Source organism: Falco biarmicus, chromosome 10 (genome assembly GCF_023638135.1).
Source record: "Falco biarmicus isolate bFalBia1 chromosome 10, bFalBia1.pri, whole genome shotgun sequence".
NCBI classification, from domain to species: Eukaryota; Metazoa; Chordata; class Aves; order Falconiformes; family Falconidae; genus Falco; species Falco biarmicus.
In genome coordinates, this window is record NC_079297.1 from 15,983,844 (window position 1) to 16,002,557 (window position 18,714).

Here is an 18,714-nt window from a genome sequence, read left to right on the forward strand (position 1 = left end):
GGGGAGCGGAGCGGAGGCCCCCGGCCCGCCCCGCCCGGCGGCAGGGCAGGGCTGAGCACGGCCCGGCCCCGGCGCCGCCCCGTACCGGCAGCAGGGAGCTCGGCCGTCCGGCCCAGCCGCGGCCGCTGTCGCCATGGCGATAAGCCCCGCAGCCAACCGTGCGCCGCTTCCGCTGACGTCCGCCCCGACACGTGGATCCAAGATGGCGGCGTCGGCGGCAATGGTGAGTGCGGCGGCCCAGCCGCCCGGCCCGGCCCCGGTGCGGCCCCTTGGCCCGGCCGCCTCCTCCTGGGACGTGGGGCGGGCCCGGCCGGCCCGGGCAGGCGGCGCGGGGTGGGGTGCGGTGCGGAGGCTCCGGCCCGAGCCTGCGGGGCACTGGGAGGGACGCGGCGCCCGGCCCGCGGCCCCGCCGGCCCCCGCCCCGCGGGCTGCGCCGGGCCCGGCCCGGGGGAGGCTCCCCGACCGCGCCGGGGGCCTCGTAGCCGCCCGCGTCTCCGCGGGGCGACCGGCGGTGTCACCGGGGGAGGAGGGCAGGGGCGGGACAGCCCTTGGGGCCCTGCCCGGCGGCGCCGCGCTCCCTCGGCAGCGGCCCTGGCTCCGTGTGCGGGGCTCCGGGCGCTGGCGGGGCCGAGGGACGCGGGGCCGGCCCGGGGGCTCTGCCGGCCTCTCCCCCCTCGGCGCTTCTCTCGAGGCAAGCGCTGGCTGGAGCCGGGTGCGGGGCCGGGTGCGGGGCTGTCGCCCTGGGTGCGGTTTGCACGGGGTGATTCTCGACCCGGGCTGCGAGTGGCCGTTTTGCCTCCTCGTGTCTCCCCGTGTCTATTCTTGAGTTATTCCCGGAATCCTTGGACAGCCGAAGATGTTTCTGGTGGGAATTTGCAAAGGCAGGCGAGCATCGGTGCCACCTCACGGAGAAGAAAATGAGCTGCTGAGATGTTCATTATCTGCCTGAAGTGTTGTAGTAGAAAAATGGACTTTTCTCCTTGCTTTCACAGAAAGATATTTCCTTGATAGTGTGGTGTAAGAATAGCTGCATGAATAAATGATGTGTGCTGATACAAAGGTCGCTGTTGGCCAGGGAGGGGGATGTGAGGTGACTCATGTAGCTTAAAGATTGACAGAAACTGGAATGGAGATTGGAAGAGCGGAGGTTTTCATTTATTTTGTTTTAAGTATCTTCATACTCTGCTGGCTTTCCTCCCAGGCAGGGAGGAGGGAGTATCTGAGTTGGCCTTGAGAGCTGAAGATGGTCCTGCTGGGAATTTCCTTGTAGCCTTCTCTTTCATAAAAGGCAGAGAAGACTGCTAACAGCTCTCCTGGTGTCAAAGGAGCTCTCTGAAATCAATGTGAATGCAGCACTTGTCTCCTATCGAAAGGCTTTCAGTGACTCCTCCAAGTGCAAGGGTGAGCTGGGCAGAGATGCAATAAAGATGAGCTTGTCCAAACAGTTGTTAAGGACATCTAATGAGGCAGCCCTCGAAAAAGGGGGGCAAGTGTCAGGCTGGCACCTCGAAGGGGGTGAAGAGCAGGTGCTGTTAGCACTGTGCATGTCCTGTTAATGTGCCTGAAGGTAGAATAAATGTGGGAGAGAGCTTTGATTTGCTCTCTTACATGTGGTGGTTTTTTCCTCCCACGAAGCAGTGGGTTATGTCTGTCTTCCCTTTCTGTAACCATATTAAAAAGTTTTGGTAAGTGGAACAGGGTATCAGAGCTTTGTGAATCCAGCTGGACAAGTGGCTCAGCATAGCTTGTGTTTTCCCTGTTTTTCTTTGAAACTGTCTTTGAAAGTTAAAACCTCTTGATTATGGCTTTTTGATGTCCCTCTTGCCCTTCTGTGCAGAAAAGAGGTGGGACGATGTCCATCATTTTGTTCATATGATATCCATCATTGTTGCTTCCTTTTCCTTCCTTTCAGCAAATACTATATTGTGGTCTTAATTTTGCATGGATTATGAAACTGTAAGATGTAAACCAGCCCTAGTACAGTATCAGCTCTATTAAAATGCTTGCGGGATGCTTGAAATTGCTGCTGCTGTTCAAAGTTTTTTTCAAGCTGTCAGTCTGTAGAAAATAATTGCCAGCAACCTGGGCAGGGATGTCCTGGACTCAAATGGGCCAGCCATGGGCTCTCTGGGTTAGGTTGGAGCGTGTGGCAGAGTGCCACAGGGAAAAACTTCTTGTTGGCTTCTCTTTGCCCCTTCCCTTAAATAAATGTTGGAGTTCAGACCCTGACAGTGGTGGCTTCAGGGAGTGCAAGCCATAGGGAAGCACACACATGTGCCTGGTAGTGGCATAAATGCATGTTGTAGGGTCTCTTTGTGCTTGCTCAAGCTGGGATTTGGCTAAACAATTCCTGTGTTTTCAATTCCAGTGTGTTCTGTAAACTTTGTGAATTTGCAGAAAATGGCAGTGTTATTAAAGTAATTCTAAGTGAGGTAAATCAGAGAAACTGTGTCCTGGAATTGTTTGTAGATATCGTCTGGTGATAATTACCCAGAAATACATTCTCAGAGAGGGTTTGAGTGCAAACTTCCGTTCTTGTTGCTGCGCACAGGACAAGAAATACTGTTAGAATGTCTGCAAGGAAGGTTTGTATTAATTTATTCTTACAGTGAAGTGCTTCGTTCTAAAGGTAATGATAGGAACAGATTTTCAGAACCTTTCAGGAGAGATCCCACAGACTTTAGAGTAGTTGCTGTTGCCCTTAGAGGACAGGAGTGCCAAGTTATGTGCTGGTGGGGAGAGCGGCTGCCGCCACTGCTCGGAGGGGTGGTTAGTGTGGCTGTGCTGGCAGCAGTGCCAGCTGGTCCCGGGGTGACGTGCTCTGCCTGCTCTGTGCTATGATTTCCCCAGGCTACTTTCCACTGGTGTGAGAGAGAAATCTGAGTGTGACTTCTGCCAGGGTGCTGCATGCAGAAAGAATATAGTGACATTTGAAATAGCCACACCCCCACACCCAAGTCTATTTCCCCCGGTTTTGAGAGAAAGAAGTTTGCTTTCCTTCAGCAGGCTCTTTGCATGTGATCGATGACTTCAGTGTGAGTAGTGCTGATTTGGGGAACAGGGGCAGGAGGGGTTGATTGTGCTTCTGCTGTTACTTCTCTCATTTAGGTCACACCCTCCTAAGAAAGGCCCTCTTGCAAGTCTGTGTCTGCCATGTATGCATATAGTAAAATAACAAGGTTTAGTCAGTTATTTTGCAACTGGGTTTTTCTTGATCTGGAGTTGTGCATGTTTATTGTGCTACTTGTTGCTTTGTTGAACAATTTCCTGGCATCTCAGATGCAAGGCTGTGATCTGAGAGATTTATTTTTTTTGTGCATATGTTTTGAAGTGTAAATAATTGGTAAAGGCCACGAAAGCAGTGTCTCTCCTGTCTGCTGGAAGTCTGTGCCTCACCAGGGCTCTGTGACAACTAAAGCAGAGCTCCATCCTGTGAGTTTTAACTTTCCATAGGAGATAACTTAGCTTGCAGGCATCTCCCAAATGAGATGATTGCCTGGCCAGGCCCATGAGTTATGCAGATGTTTTGGCATGTGTCCATGTTGTCATTGCTAAGCTGCTGCCTTCATTTGGACAAGATGAAGCACATCTGTCAATGTGAAAGCAAAGATCCTGATAAAGGCACCTGGCTTCAACCTGCACGTGCTCTGCTGGGTGTGAGCTGCTGGGTTGGGAAACTGCGCTGGGCATTTCCTTCAAACTTCACTTCCCAAGCTCCCCCCACCTGTTGCATACCAGCGTTCCCATTTCTTGCTATAAAATGTTTTTTTCCTGGCAAGGCTTTCCATAGTCTCCCTCTTGTTTTCCTGTTCCCTGGTGCTGCCTGAGTCATCGTCATCTGTATGCAAAGAGCCTGATTTCTGCCAAAGGTGTCATCAAAATTTTCACCTTCTCCATGCTTGCATGTCTCCTGGGCACCTTCCAAAGTTCGTCCTTATTTTGTTGTCTCGCAGGCTTTTCAGGGCAAGGATGGCACTGGTGTATTTTTTGTTTTTATTAAGTAATATTGGCTGTGTGTCGGGCACTTCAGTGACAAACAAAGCAAGCAAATTGCTGCAGGGTGCTGGCTGCTGGAAAGCATGTTGTAGGACAAGAGTGCTGTTTCCTTCCAGTGCTTCACCTACCCAGGGACTACTTGGTTGGAGAGTCACAGGGCACTCTTTTACAAGATCATAGAAGGCAAAATTCAGTGAAGCACAGAAAACAAGCCCCGCATTGTTTCAAGGTAGATTGGTATTGAAGTCCAAGCAATTTTAGAAAGAGTGCTTCCCCGGTTCCTTCCCAGATGAGGCTTTTTGCCTGCATTAAGCTTTGCCTAGAATAGATCTGAAAGTCTCCCTTGTACACAAAAAAGATATAGCTGATAATTTGGAATTAACACATTTTATGTAGGTGCCTAGCATTTGCATCTTAAATGCATTTTAGATTTTTCAAACCCCCAACTTTTATGACTTCTTTATTTCATCCTGCTCAGTTCCAGTAACTCTGGATGCTCTGTTAGCCCTTGCTGGTGTCTGGGCCAAGTGTACCTTACTAGCCTCAGAATAAGGTGGAAAGAAGTGTGGGGGCAATGAATGCAGATTATCTTTTTTTTTTCCAGATTATTTTTTTCCCCTGACCTGACGAAGGATCCCTGTGATAGAGCTGCTATTTGTCCACACCTGGCTTGTGAATGTGAAGCTGTTGAATGTTTCCTCTGGTGCTGGGTGCGTGCTGACCATGCCCCAGTGCTGTGCTGAGAAAGGCTGTGGCTTTAGCAGCCCATCCCTTCCAGGCGGGAGGAGTGATGCTGCTGGCAGTGCCCTGGGGCTGTGGCTGTGCCCAGAGCTCTGGCCAGCTGCCCTCTGGGTCCTGGATCCCAGCTCCCCTCCACCTTCCTGGTGGATCACTGCTGATGGGGAGCAGCCGTGCCAGGGCTGGCTGTTTGGGACAGGCTCTGCGGGCAGCTGCTGGGAGCCTGGGGCTCGGTGTTCTTTCTCCTTTGCTGCTTGTGGTATCGGTCTTGTGTCCATGAGGGAGCCTTGCGTTTCATTCCCTCATGGCCTGCCCAGACGACGTTAGTTGGTGGGAGGGTAGTGCTGAACCCTGGGCAGGCACCGGGCTGGTGGTGGCTCTTTTCAGTCCAAGCCCATCTTGCTTGGTCAGTCTGTTTACTCTCCCTTTTCCCTTCTATATTTGTCTTCCCACCCCTGATTGCAGAGCTCCTGCGTGTGGGTGGAGGGGCAGCAGGGCACAAGAGAGCGACTCTGCCTGCCCTGCCTGAGGACGTGCAGTGGAAGGCAGCAATTGTGTTTGTTGTGGCTGCAGCATTAGCTCAAGAGCTGTCCCAAACCAGACTCCGGGTTTTGTGTGGTTTTCCAGTGGTACCATACAGGGAGTTTAGGAGAACGGGCTGAAGCTAGTAACAGTAGAGCTGATATTCTAATCCAGCTAATTACTAATACTTTTTAAAGCTTGATTTTCATTTCACAGCCTTCCTGCTTGCACTTGAGCTGGGCTAGGTTACCTGAAGTATTGGTAGGGACTGGGGAGGTAGCAGAGTCTGTTAGAGGGTTTGCTGCTGCAGCCGGCGTGCAGGGTCTGGCTTGTGTTGGAGTCTCCGTGGAACTGATTGAACCTTCCAGCCTGACCCATCTCCTTGCTCCCTGAAAAAGGGATACTTTTTGCCATGTGACTGAGCAGTGTTGTGGCCAGGAGGGGCGACGACAAAAGATTGGAATAGGAGGGACTGGTGATGTGACCGTCCCTTTGGATGCAGCCAGCGGTTAGTTTGGTGTCACTCCTTACCCTACACTTACTCTACTGCAGGCAGCAGTGTGTGACCATCAGTCCACAGTGGCTACTGTGCAGAGCTGACAGAAACCCAGTGCCAGGACTACGACCCTCTTCTCTAGTAATCCATGGAGTTTTCTAACACAGGGGTGTTAAATGGGTGGGAGTAGAAAAGTCAGATGACAGCCTGCTAGGTGAAGCCTGTTACAGATAAGAAATGCGTTTTTCTTGTGGCTGAGCAAAGCCAATGTTTTCCTAATTGCAGAGGAAGAGACAGAGATGTGCAGAGTGAAGTGATGAGAGTCGCAAAACAAAGTTAAGAATAGCTTTTCTGAATTTAATTTGTGTTTAATCGCCTGACTGTACAGCCTTTCTAAGTCTAGGATGAACACTTGCAGTATTGTTGTCAATCTCTAATGTTCCCACATTTCTGTTGTATTTTAATGGGTTTTCTTATTTTTGCAGGAAAGGCTAAGGTATACACTCATCTTGCTGTTGCTGCTACACAGCACAGACTCTTTCTATGTACCTGGTGTGGCTCCTATCAACTTTCATCGCAATGATCCTGTAGAAATAAAGGTAGGATGAACTTAGATGGAGCTGATAGTCTGTTTGGTATGGGTTTTCTTGTGTTTTGGTTTTTTCCTTCTTCGTATCGTAGCAGCTAAGTGGGACTAGAAAGTCAAATTTGGGGATCCTGTTATAAAATATCTGCCCCCAAAATTTTACTATTTTTCACGTTTGTGTAGGGTGTAGGGGATGAGCAGCCCTCAAGTGCTCACTGGTGCTGTTGTACGCTGCAGTTGGCAACATGAGTTTCTGTCTTGCATATCTTCTGCCAAGTTTCTTCAGCAGTTTCACCAAAGTCCTTAAGATGTTGCTGTATTTGGGGAAAAAGAGCTCTCTTTCTCACTTTAGCTTTGAAGTGAATTTAATCAGAGATCTGTCTCCAGCATTATACTGACTCTCAAAGTGCTTGTTGAGGGTGGGCCTTTAGGTAGTGGGTGAATGGTAGAATGAAGAAGTGGTTTGAATCAGACCTTTTCAATTTTCTCTTCTACTTAGTTTGCTCATGTTGTGTCTTCAAGTCAAGTGAAATCCATGGCAAGCCTTTTCCAAGTGCAGGCATTTGTCCTTGAGCGTTGTACATCTTACAGTCCAGGCTGGCTGAAGGGCTGTACCTGTGCAGTATTGCTGATAGTGAACGACGGAACTGCTTCACCCGTACAGGAGGAAGCCAGGCTTGGTTTCCAGACATCAGCAATATATAGCCTATTTCATTTATTTTTCTAAAGCTGTGGCTTCTGTCTCAGCAAAATCCAGCACCCTTGGGGATGCTGAGGTTGGCTGCTCCCATATGAAGCACAACACAGTTTTCTCTTCAGCCACAGGCTGCCAGATGTAGGTTATTTTTAAGCAAACAAGACTTGCCTGTGGCTACAGTAAGCTTCCCAGAAGAAGGGGGTATTGGAATGACTGTTCTCAAAGGGATTTCATGAGCCAAATGCTTCCTCAAGTGATAAGGCAAGTCAGCAGGTTTGCCAGCGCTCTTCCAATAAATGAGCTTGGCTGTGTTACAAAACACTTGTGGTTTTTGGAGCAACTGTGGCCTTGGCTATCATGGTATATCTCCACACTTCCCTTGTGCCATGTGATTTGTGGGACCTCTCCAGAAATGTTTGGGTTTTGTCACCATCCGTTGTCTTCCCAATCTGATGGCTCTTTGGCTTTCCTTGCAGAGGTGAAAATTGCTGAACTGTAGGTCCAGTGTGACATGATTTATTTATTTATTTGAGAAAATAACTGCAGTCTTGTATGAAATGTGTGTCTTGAATCTCTTTTGAGCTCTTTGTTGTTTCTTAAGACTCCACTGAGTCATAAATTTGTGAAACCAATCCACCACGCTTCTTTCTTCAAGTGTTTCACTGTTTGTGATTGAAATGCTACTAAATCGTAGTGTAGAGAATGTACAACTAGGAATTGTGCAAAAGGAAAGAAAGCTGCAGCTCTCCCAGGAACATCCGTCTTGTTTTTTTTTTAAATTTTTTATGATTTATTTAACAGCTTCCAAAAGTGACCTTTATGGGAGGTGTCTTGAAGTAAGCTTCAGCTTCTGGCTGATGCTGAGAGGACAGGAAACTATCAGAGTTCTTTCATGGGAATAATCCTTCCATTTTTCCTCCAGGCTGTGAAGCTCACCAGCTCACGAACCCAGCTACCGTACGAGTACTACTCATTGCCCTTCTGCCAACCCACCAAGATAACATACAAGGCTGAGAATCTTGGTACGTATCTGTTGAACAGCATGTTCCCCAGCAGTAAGTGGGCTGCCATTAATAAGCTGCGTGAGGGGGGTATGTTTACAGGAGTAAAAGCAATTGCAAATGTCATCTCTAATAAACTGCTTGTGGAGAGCCTACTTCTTCTAATTTGTTATATGCTGGCTGTTTGCAAACTAGGATGTCCATATATTGGAAAGAGGAAATGCCTTTCCTGAAGGAGGGCATATAACCTGCTTTATAAATAGTGCTTGATACTTCCAAGAAAATAGCTAAACTGTCCTTCAATCTTACCCTTGCTTGTGGTAACAAAGGGGACTTGCTGTTGTCACTCCAACTGTACAGTGCGCTGCCAGCCCAGTGGTAGGATCAGTGGCGAGAAGCCTGGCCGTCTTCCACCCTGCCCTTATTTTCCTGTTTTCCAGGTGAGGTTCTTCGGGGGGACCGAATTGTAAATACCCCTTTCCAGGTTTCCATGAATGTGGAGAAGAAATGTGAGGTTCTGTGCAACTTTCCCAATAAGCCAGTGACTCTGACGGTGGAGCAGAGCAAGCTGATCGCTGAGAGGATCAGGGAAGATTATTATGTCCATCTGTGAGTCATCTCAAGCATGGGTTTGTGTCAGGGGGGTTCTGTGCTGTGGACAAATTTGATCTGAAATCTGTGTTTTCAGCATTGCTGATAACCTCCCTGTGGCAACACGGCTGGAGTTTTATTCCAATCGTGAGGAAGAGGAGAAGAAGAAGGAGAAGGATGTGCAGTTTGAGCATGGATACAGGCTTGGATTTATGGACGGTAACAAGGTAGAGACTGCAGATGCTGTCTGAGGGGTACCTGGAAGAGATCTGGGTGTCTGTCAGAGGTTGTCGGAAGTCTACCAGAGAGCATCGGAATTAGGAATGCAACCAACGGCTTTTATAAAGAGTGGAAATATGAGAGAGAGGTCTCTTATTGGAAGAAGGGGATGGGTGCTAGACTACTGGTACGATAGCCAGGAGTCCTAGCTTTGGCTTGCTGTGTAATGTCAGACAAACTCATGCAGTCATTTCCCCTCAGCAGAGCAAAGGCAGTGTACCCCAAAGGCTAGCTCGTCTTTGACAGTCTTGGAGCATCTTGTATTTAAAAAAAAAATAAAAAAAAAGTCAAGTGTTTACTGGGGGAAAAGCTGCTTAAGTTTGCAAATGGAAACATAGCACGTGTGTTCCTGGCAGGTATTTTCCATGATTGTGTGCCCTAAGATTAGCTATTTGACTTAACACACATTGGTTCATCATACTCAAGTGTTCAGTGCCACACACAGCTCTGATCTCTTGAGCCCAAGTTCTTACGGGTGGATGAACCTGCTGTGCCTGCTTGGGGTCATTGTACTTTGTTCATGTAAGAGCCTTTTGAAAGCACAAGCTGAGGACAGCTGTGGGGCCCCACAGAGTCTGGGGAGTGTATGTCTGTCTGGGAGAAAAAGCAGGCAGGAGACTCGGGGTTGTAGCTACCATGGTCTTTCCAACCTAAATTTGGTGATTTTGCTGCCACTGTTTGAGATGTGAAATATAATGGTATTTTCCATGCCAGAAATAGACCAAACATTGTCCCTGATGCTTGGAGTGGTTGAGGCATTAACCTTTTCAATGTCTCTGTTCCCTTCTCTTATTCTTTTAGCCTTGGAAGGTGTTAGCCTGATCTTGCTCTGTAGCACAATGCATGTAGGAACAGTTGGAGTCTAGTTTTCTTCACTGAAGCTGCTTTCTGTAGTTATTGCTTCTCAACTTTGCCTGTCCCTTCCTTGGGGCGCTAACACTTTATTTAATGTCAATCTATTTTAGTTCTACCTGCACAACCACCTCTCCTTCATCCTTTACTACCACAGAGAGGATGTGGAAGAGAACCAGGAGCCCACCTACAGGGTTGTGCGTTTTGAAGTGATTCCCCAAAGTATTAAACTGGAAGGTAAGATCCTGTTAGGGAGGGGACTGAGGGAGAAGAATCTCTTGTAGGGCAAGGGGTTGAATGCCGCTGATGTAGCAGGTTGCCAGGTGTTGCTTCCATTATAGTCTTGGGGCACAGAAAGGAGAGAGTCCAAATTACAAGAACAATTAACCCTTTTGTTATTAAGGAAGAACCAACAGTAGAGAGAGAGATCCTTGAAATGCAATCCAGGGAAAATTAATTCATATAAAAAGATCAGAGTTTGACATGTTTGGGGTTGGATTTTTTTGCACTGTGTTATGTAGCATGAAGAATGCATGGCACCTAGCTCTTGTTGGGGCCCAGATCTCCACCACTGGGATGCTGTGTGCTAGTCCAGAGACCCACAGAATGTTTGCAATTACTCTAGGGGGATTGAATTTTAGAAATAATAATTAGGGGAAAAACACTCCTACCTCAGTAAGCCCAACATGAAACAGGTGTTTGAAGGGAAGCTGCTCATCGTGTGTATCATGCTGTGCAACTCTGGCAGTGGCAGGCTCTGCTGGAGAGGTCTTCTCAGCGTATCATGGAACAGAGGATTTTTTTTGTGGTCTGGATCCTCTGCTTCAGAGCCTCTGGCTTTTATCCTTCCAGTTCAGGGAAGCCCTATGCACAGCTTTCCTTAAAGTTTGCTAATGGTGCTCTGCTTCCAATGGGAAGAATAGTTTTGCAAACTGCGAAGCAGGTGAGAAAGGAATGAGGGCTTCCCCTGCAGTGTTTGGAGCAATTTCAGCTCGGCACTTTAAAGGTACCTGGGGCCAGGATGGGCAGTCGGGGAGGTGGTGCCTGAGGGATCAGCTGACCTGGTGTGTGCAATGTCTTCCCTTACAGACTTGAAGGCCGATGAGAAGAGTATGTGCACCCTGCCTGAAGCTACGGGTTCTGCCCCTCAGGAAGTAGATCCTTCTAAAGAGAACCAGTTGCTCTTCACCTACTCTGTCCACTGGGAGGTGAGTGAGTAATGGGAAGCTGGCTGGCAACTCGCTACCCCTGGCTGGCTGGCAGTTGGTGCTCCAAGTGTCTGTCACAGAGGTGGTGTGGAAGACGTTGGGAATGTGCTGATATACGAAGAACTTTCCTGTTCTTTCAGGAAAGTGACATTAAATGGGCTTCCCGCTGGGACACCTACCTGACCATGAGCGATGTGCAGATTCATTGGTTTTCTATCATTAACTCGGTTGTGGTCGTCTTTTTCCTTTCAGGTGAGTGAGGTGATGAGAAGAAAGCGTTACCATTAATCTGCAGGGAACTTTCTTTAAGCCTCAGCTGCAGATGGTCAAGGAGGATGTGGCCACGTCTGAGCCTGATCACAAGGGGCAGGAAATGAACATTAGCAGATAAAATGTCCCGGTTCAGGCAGCACTCTGTGGGGTCAGACAATTACCCACTTCTGCTCTCCGTCTGGAGTAGCTGAGGGAGTTGAATGTGGTTAATGCAAATATGCATGTCCATACTTAAGGAAAAAAAAAAAACCACAAACCCCAGAGGAAAGCCACAGTGCCCCATTCCTGCTGGAATACTACCTTCCCTACTTCCTGGGGTTTTGTTTCTGTCTTTGCTGAAGGCTGAGGAAAATGGCTCAAGGCTTCCTCTCCTAGCCAGAACTGTGTGTTGGTGGAAGCCATGTAGTTGCATATCATAAGAGTGGCACAGCCATGTGGGAGCCTCTTAAGTTAAACTTGACTTGTGCTTTTTTCAGGTATTCTCAGCATGATCATCATCCGGACGCTCCGGAAGGACATTGCCAACTACAACAAGGAAGATGACATTGTATGCATTTGTTCTTGGGGATGGGATCAGACAGGGAGGGAAGCACAGATGAGGAGAGATCTAGTCTAAAGACTTGGATGTATTGTCTCTTTTCTTGCCCTTGTTTTGCTTTGAGCCCTGAAGATGGGAGGGGCAGTACTGTCCTGTGCTGTCGCAGCACCTTTGGCTGTCTGTGTACGATGGCAGAGATGTCTTCAGACCTCAGTAATGACTGCAGACAGTTCCGTAAATGTGTGCTGTGTGCACTGGCAGTTCAGGTCTGAACTGCTTTAAGGCCAGGAGGAATGAAGTTTCTTAACTAGAATGATAAAATTCTGTAGAAGAACCAGATACAGAGAAATTAACCTCTTGGGCTGGCTGTGGTAGGACCTTAATTTCCTCTGGTGTATTATATCTACGTTACCTTTTTATCCTCTTGTTGCTACAGGAAGATACCATGGAGGAATCCGGTTGGAAACTTGTGCATGGAGATGTCTTCAGGCCTCCACAGTATCCTATGATCCTCAGCTCTCTCCTGGGTTCTGGAATTCAGCTCTTCTGTATGATCCTGATTGTCATCTGTAAGTGGCAGATGTTGCACAGGGTGGCTGTAACAAGAAGCAGAACGATGCTCAGGGGTGTTTGTAGCTCCCGTTGGCTTCAACCTGTGCTCACCTTAGCTTGAGTGAGGTCGCATAAGGCTCCTTCCTGCTGCAGGGCTGACCAAGGCAATAGGCCTGTGCTCAGCATTTCAGAGTTTCTAGATAGCATTTCCCAGCTATCTAGAAGGCATCTTTTTGTGTTTATATTTCCTGTTATCCAGATAGGAGTCCTGGGTGATAGTGGGCTGAGAGACTTTTGCACATGTGTGTCTTGCCTTCTGAGCTGCACCTGCTCAGATCTCTGGGGAAACTGAGGCCAAAGCATGGTCCGTAGCTTGAGATCAAAGCTGTGGCATCTCTCTGGCTGGTGCTGGAGGCTGAGGATGCGTTATGCTTTGAAGGAAATGAGGTCTGTGCAGAAGGCAGAGATTCCAGGCAGCTGTGATCTGCATATGGGACGGGCCCCTGTTCTCCAGATGCGGGCTCACACACGTAGGTCAGAGCCGCTGTTCTTTGTCCTTCTTGCCCTCCACAGTTGTTGCTATGCTGGGGATGCTGTCACCTTCTAGCCGGGGTGCACTGATGACTACCGCCTGCTTTCTCTTCATGTTCATGGGGTAGGTGCCTCCACTGCTTCCCACAGCGGTGCTGTCCTGCCTGCCCCTCCTCTCCCTCTCCCCAACAGTGAAAGCTAATTTTCTTTGTCTTGGCTTGTCCAGGGTTTTCGGTGGATTCTTTGCTGGCCGCTTATATCGGACTCTGAAAGGACATCGATGGAAGAAGGGAGCCTTTTGTGTGAGTATCGTAGTGTTCTGTCCTTTTTATCCAGGTTTGATGATGGCGAGATACGTGGATAAGCTCCACACATACTTGTGGGTAGCTCTGGTCACAGCCTGGCTGTACTGCGGAGATCTGGTGCGGATTGGGTCCTTGTAGCTGTATGTGGAAGGGTGAACACCAGAGCATGTACTGTGGTAAAGCGAGAGGATTGTTTGAGATCCTCCCTGCAGGCCACCCGCTGTGTATTAGTGCTGCAGCAGAAGGGATGCTTCCTCCATGTGTGCCTTGTCGCAGCAACAGACTCATTAATGAGAAACATCTGGCTGATTAGTCACGTGTTTTCTCTTAACCTGTGATTGCTCTTGCAGACAGCTACCCTGTATCCGGGTGTCGTCTTTGGTATCTGCTTCATCCTGAACTGTTTCATCTGGGGGAAACACTCCTCTGGGGCGGTAGGTACTGCCTTGTGCTGGAGCCTGCTGGGTGGGAGGAGGGGGACTGGGCTGGCGGTGGCTTGCTTAGTGTCCCAGTATCTTTCTATATGTGGGTGTCAATGCAGTGGTTGACAGGAGCTTTGGTCTGGCTGGTGACTTCAGTCTTGGGCAGGCGAGCTGTCAGCCTCCCTTTTGTGACTATTGGTGTGATTCCAGGTGCCTTTCCCGACCATGGTGGCCTTGCTCTGCATGTGGTTTGGGATCTCCTTGCCCTTGGTCTACCTGGGTTACTACTTTGGATTTCGCAAACAGCCGTATGACAATCCTGTACGGACAAATCAGATCCCCAGGCAGATCCCGGAGCAGAGGTGGTATATGAATAAATTTGTTGGGTGAGTGAGTGTCTAGGAAATACGGTGAGTTCAGCCCCCTCCCCTCAGTCTCCTTGGGTCGCTGAACATCGTCTTCTGCTGTTCTCTGGACACAGACAGATGGCAAATGTGTTTCTTCAAGTAATGTGATATCAGAGACAGTCTTTATAATTGTGATGCGGAATGGCTGGTGCTTATGAAAGTGGTATGTGCTCAACAGTGGGAGCAGCTGTGCCATTTACTCTGTGAGATTTATTCTAGTAATCTGGAGCTGTAGAGCTTTGCTAGGAGCACTCTGTGTGGTTACAGGGGACTTGTAATGGCCAGACAGTTATATTGTGCTGCTTATGATTTTTTTTTTTTCTTGCTCTATAGGATTCTCATGGCTGGTATTCTGCCTTTTGGAGCTATGTTCATTGAACTGTTCTTCATTTTCAGTGTAAGCATTTAACCCACTTTGCTCCTGAATAGGATTCCTCTTGTGCCAAAGCTTTTGAAAGGGAGGGGGCTTCCACTGGAGCACTCCCCTATTCCTGTACCTGCAGAAGGGGCCAGCAGGTCCTCCCCAGGCTGCTTGGTGTTGTTTCCAGAGAGGACTGGGATGTGGGTCTCTTCAGACTGTCCTTTAGCTGAAACCACCTGGAGGTGTCTATGGGACTCTCCTTGGTGATTTGAAGGATGGTGGTAAAAGTGAAAGCTTACTGTAACCTTACGTCAAGAACTGTTCCAGCTGCTGCCCATTTTTCCCCTTCTGTGGTCAGGGAGGCATTTACTGTTCCATTGCTAGGGAGATAAAGGGGAATGAACAAACTGCCTCAGAGCTGTCTTTGGGCACCTTTTGCAATCTGATTCTTCTGAATTAACCTGTGAAATGCGTTAGATCTGCAATTTCATCTACATGAGGCTGAGGGGCATCTCGGTTTTCCTTGGGTTAGCTGCTAGAAGTTAGTCTCATGTTCACCAATTGATCACAGTAGCATGGAAACAAATTTCTGCTGTGTCTTTGTTTCAGGCAATCTGGGAGAACCAGTTCTATTACCTTTTTGGCTTCCTCTTCCTGGTGTTTATAATCCTGGTGGTATCGTGCTCCCAAATCAGCATTGTCATGGTGTACTTCCAGCTTTGTGCTGAGGTGAGATTTCCACATTTGTAGTTTCGGTAGCTCAAGGTACTTGCTTCTGGAAAAGCACAGGTCACGTTACTGCTGCTGCTTGGCAGAAATCTAGCATGGCCCAGCTTCGCGAGCGTGATTGCTCCTAGTGCCTCTTGACTTCAATGAGAATTGTAGCTACTTGATTATCTGTGAGGCTGGGAACTATGGTTTCATACAAGAAATTCTGCTGGGAGCAGGGTATTTTGAGCTGATAACTGTTCCTAAAGAAACTGACTTCATTCCATCCACATAAAAAATGAAACACAGGGCCAGAGGTGAGCCATGCTGTTCGGCAGCAGGTGCTGTGATACTGACCTGGCTTTGTTTCACTGTCAGCTTTTCATCCTCTTTGTTTGGAAACACTTCTGTGACAAAGTAGTGCCCCAGCCCCAAACTGTGGTTCTCCTTTGAAGGAAGAGAACCTGAGATGGTGATGCAGGAAAAGGAAGCCTGTGGGATAATGAGGCTTTTCACCCTGCCAGGATTACCGCTGGTGGTGGAGGACCTTCTTGGTGTCTGGAGGATCTGCCTTCTACGTGCTGATCTATGCCATCTTCTACTTCGTAAACAAGGTATTGTTATTCCTTCCGTATGAAAGTGCCACATTTCTAGAGGAGATTGTGGGATTTGGGAAAGGAAATGGTGAGACTGCCTGGTCCTGGTCTGTCCCCATGCCAGCCTGAGGCAGCACACCAGTGGACTGTGCTAACAGAGGGAAGAGAAGGTTGGGAGTGCCCGAGGCCCCTGCCCACAGTACCTGTATGGCATGGTGTTCTCCAAGCCACCTCGAAGAGGGTCTCTCTTCAGCTGGACAAAACTGCCTTGAGTGGAGGGTTTCCTCCCTTTGTCACATGCTGCCTTGTCAAGGGCACTGGCTGGGTTGGGGAACAAACTCCTTGTTACTTCTGTACTTGATTTTGCTTTTTTTCCCCCCCTTCTGTTCTAGCTGGATATTGTTGAGTTCATTCCCTCCTTGCTATACTTTGGCTACACTGCCCTTATGGTCTTGTCCTTCTGGCTCCTCACTGGCACCATTGGCTTCTATGCAGCCTACATGTTTGTCCGGAAGATCTATGCCGCAGTGAAAATAGACTGAAGATGTGGAGACCCAGCAGAAAGTAGACACCTCTGAATGCGTGTCCTCCTGGGAATGAAGGGGACACCTTCTCCCAACTCTTAAAGGAAACAAAATCCAGTGGGAGAATGACAAGAGAAATAAATAACTCCTCGTTTTGGAATGTAACTTTGGCACAGTGTACATGGATTCTGGGCTACTTCTAGGGGGAAAAGGGGTCTGTAGATACCTTACATTTTAACTTTATTATCCTGTTCCATATTCGAGGGAGTTTTTTTAGCAGAGAACTATCCCTCTGTATAAGTAAACCCCCTTTTTGCTAATTGTTTTTTTTTTTTTTTTTTTTTATGTTGATGAGGAATGGATTTCAGACAGCAGTGGAAACACTTGTGAAAATGTTTTCTTCCAGCCCCTGGGGTGCTCTAGGATTCAGGGAGACTCTTCAGAAAAATATCAGACTGGGTTTCTTTCCTGCCTTCATGTCTACACAGAAGAGGGAGCTTGACTATGGCAAAATAAAAGGAGCCTGAAGGCTTAGCCAGCGTGAGTCTGGTGTGCTCTGACCGTTGAAGCCCTGGCTTCGGCTTGTTTACAATTTGATGGAGGTGCCATTCGGAGCCTGGGAAGTGCAATTTCACCCTGAGAGAGCTTGAGAATTGCAACCCTCGGCATCGTTTCTCCATCCCTCCAGCCTTGGACAGCATGGGCCACTTCGGATGCCTGCACTAGAAGGGCTGAGGGAGGGTGGGATTTCCTCTCTTTTGGAAGGTGCAGCCAGCAGCAGCAGGACGTAACGTTCTGGTGGAAGTGACGTGATTGTGCTGGTGCTGGAATACAGGACTGGAAGGATGCGCGAGGTAACTACAAAGGTTTGTTCTATTGATTAGCTCTGCTCCAGCTGCGTGAGGAAATGGGGCAGGCTTCCTTCCCGGGAACCCCACTGGGATTGTGCAGAATCCCTGTGGAGAGAAGGCTTTGACACCACTGCTTTAGTGCCAAGCAATCTGATGCAGTATTGGGCCTGAGCTGCCGCGAGGTGTGTGCAGGCCCTGCAGAAGGGGCTGGGGACATGGGGAGTGGCCCCGAGGAGTTCTCCCATTGCCAGGAGCGGGCTCTCTCACCACCTGCTCTGTGCTCCAGCTGCTCTTGCTGCTCTCTGCTCCTCCTCTTAGATTCTCTACCTCCAGGAAACAGACAAAGTGTACACCCCTAAAAGCTGTATCTTGTTCTTCTCCACAAAATGGTCCAAGCCCTCCGGGACAGCCAATGTGGGCTCTTCTGCAGTGGGCTCCTCCCTTTTTCTGTGGCTCGATGCCTGAATCAGCCCATGGGAAACTCTTTTTAAAAAAGAGGTTAAAGGTTGGTTGTTTTTTTTAATTTTGCTCATTTAAATTATATTTACCAGAAAAAGGTTCCACATTACGGTGAAGGCTTCTTCCATCCCCAGACTAGCTGGATTCAGGGCTACAGGGGGGAGGTTTTTTAGTGAGATCTACGAACGTTTTGCTTTTGCTTCTTGCTGTAGTAAGCAGCAAGGTCTCCAAATGACCAGCTGCTACAGGTGACGCCATTCCAACCCAGAACTGTCCAAAGCCTTCCCTGTTACCAGCACTGATGTGCACTCTTGTGTGTTTTGGGGCTTTTTTTTTAACTCCAGTTGCTGTAAGTTTCCACCAGGTCCATGCAAGGACCTGTGTCCCTTATCAACAGCCTTGCCCCCTGCAGGGAGCTGGCTTCCCAGGCAGCTTGACTCCTTGGCACCGAGTCTTTCCAGCTTTGCCCAATAGCTTCTTCGGCTGCCTGTCATGCCAGCCTAATCAGCTAGGAATAAAGGATGGAAAAAGGGAGAAGGGGATGTGTGAGCCAACTGTGCTGTGGAGTCCTGCGTCAGTTCTGATTTGAGATCCCTCTCTGAGACTTTGGTTGACTTTTATTTTCTGCCCCTGCCCCAGTGGAGAGGCTCAGCCAGCATTGATTTCTCTCCCTTCCCCAAAATGTTTTCTCTGTATTCTTTGTAATTTTTAATTAATGTATGTATTCTTTGTGTTCAATTGTAAATAAATCTGCCGTTGTCCTGTTGTCCTGCTTTCCTGGGTTCTCCTAAGCCACCTCTTGAGACTTTCTTTTCATAACACTTAGCCTGTTTGACACCTGTGTGGTCTTTGACACGTAGCTTCAGTCAGAAGTGGAACTTGGAATACACTGTGGTTTTCTTTGTAAAATTTTTCTCCCAGTAAACTTGACTGAGCAGTAATGTTTTTCCCAGCATGGCATGTCCTGTATACTGCCATACATTGTAATTAAAATGCCACCAGTCAAGGTATTTGGGTCTGTTTCTTGCTGTACTGCTCTCCTGTGCTACAGGATAAGACCCCTTCAGCAACTCATCTCTTGTGTACGCAATGTTATTTGACTTGCACAGTACCGAGGACTGTTTGGATGGCTGACGGGCTGGCAGGGTCAGGCAAATACGTGGTGTTTTTGAGCAACGGGCGAGAGTACAGCTGAGAAGCGAGCTGCCATTTCCTTCCCCT

The 18,714-nt window shown here is 48.5% G+C and overlaps 2 protein-coding genes across 2 annotated transcripts in view; one reads left to right on the plus strand and one right to left on the minus strand.

The window, feature by feature from the left end:
* Nucleotides 1–18,714, minus strand: part of BCL2L1 (BCL2 like 1) — a 198,280-nt gene that overhangs the window by 119,782 nt on the left and 59,784 nt on the right. The gene's annotated exons all lie outside the window — the stretch shown is intronic.
* On the plus strand, nucleotides 73–18,259 carry TM9SF4 (transmembrane 9 superfamily member 4). Its single transcript, XM_056354095.1, has 18 exons — nucleotides 73–223; nucleotides 6,238–6,351; nucleotides 7,958–8,057; nucleotides 8,477–8,645; nucleotides 8,725–8,854; nucleotides 9,872–9,995; nucleotides 10,848–10,966; nucleotides 11,107–11,218; nucleotides 11,716–11,786; nucleotides 12,214–12,346; nucleotides 12,903–12,984; nucleotides 13,087–13,162; nucleotides 13,516–13,599; nucleotides 13,798–13,973; nucleotides 14,328–14,391; nucleotides 14,965–15,084; nucleotides 15,588–15,677; nucleotides 16,052–18,259. Exons 1-18 carry the CDS (start codon nucleotides 134–136, stop codon nucleotides 16,199–16,201), a joined length of 2,004 nt encoding a protein of 667 aa, XP_056210070.1. The 5' UTR covers nucleotides 73–133; the 3' UTR covers nucleotides 16,202–18,259.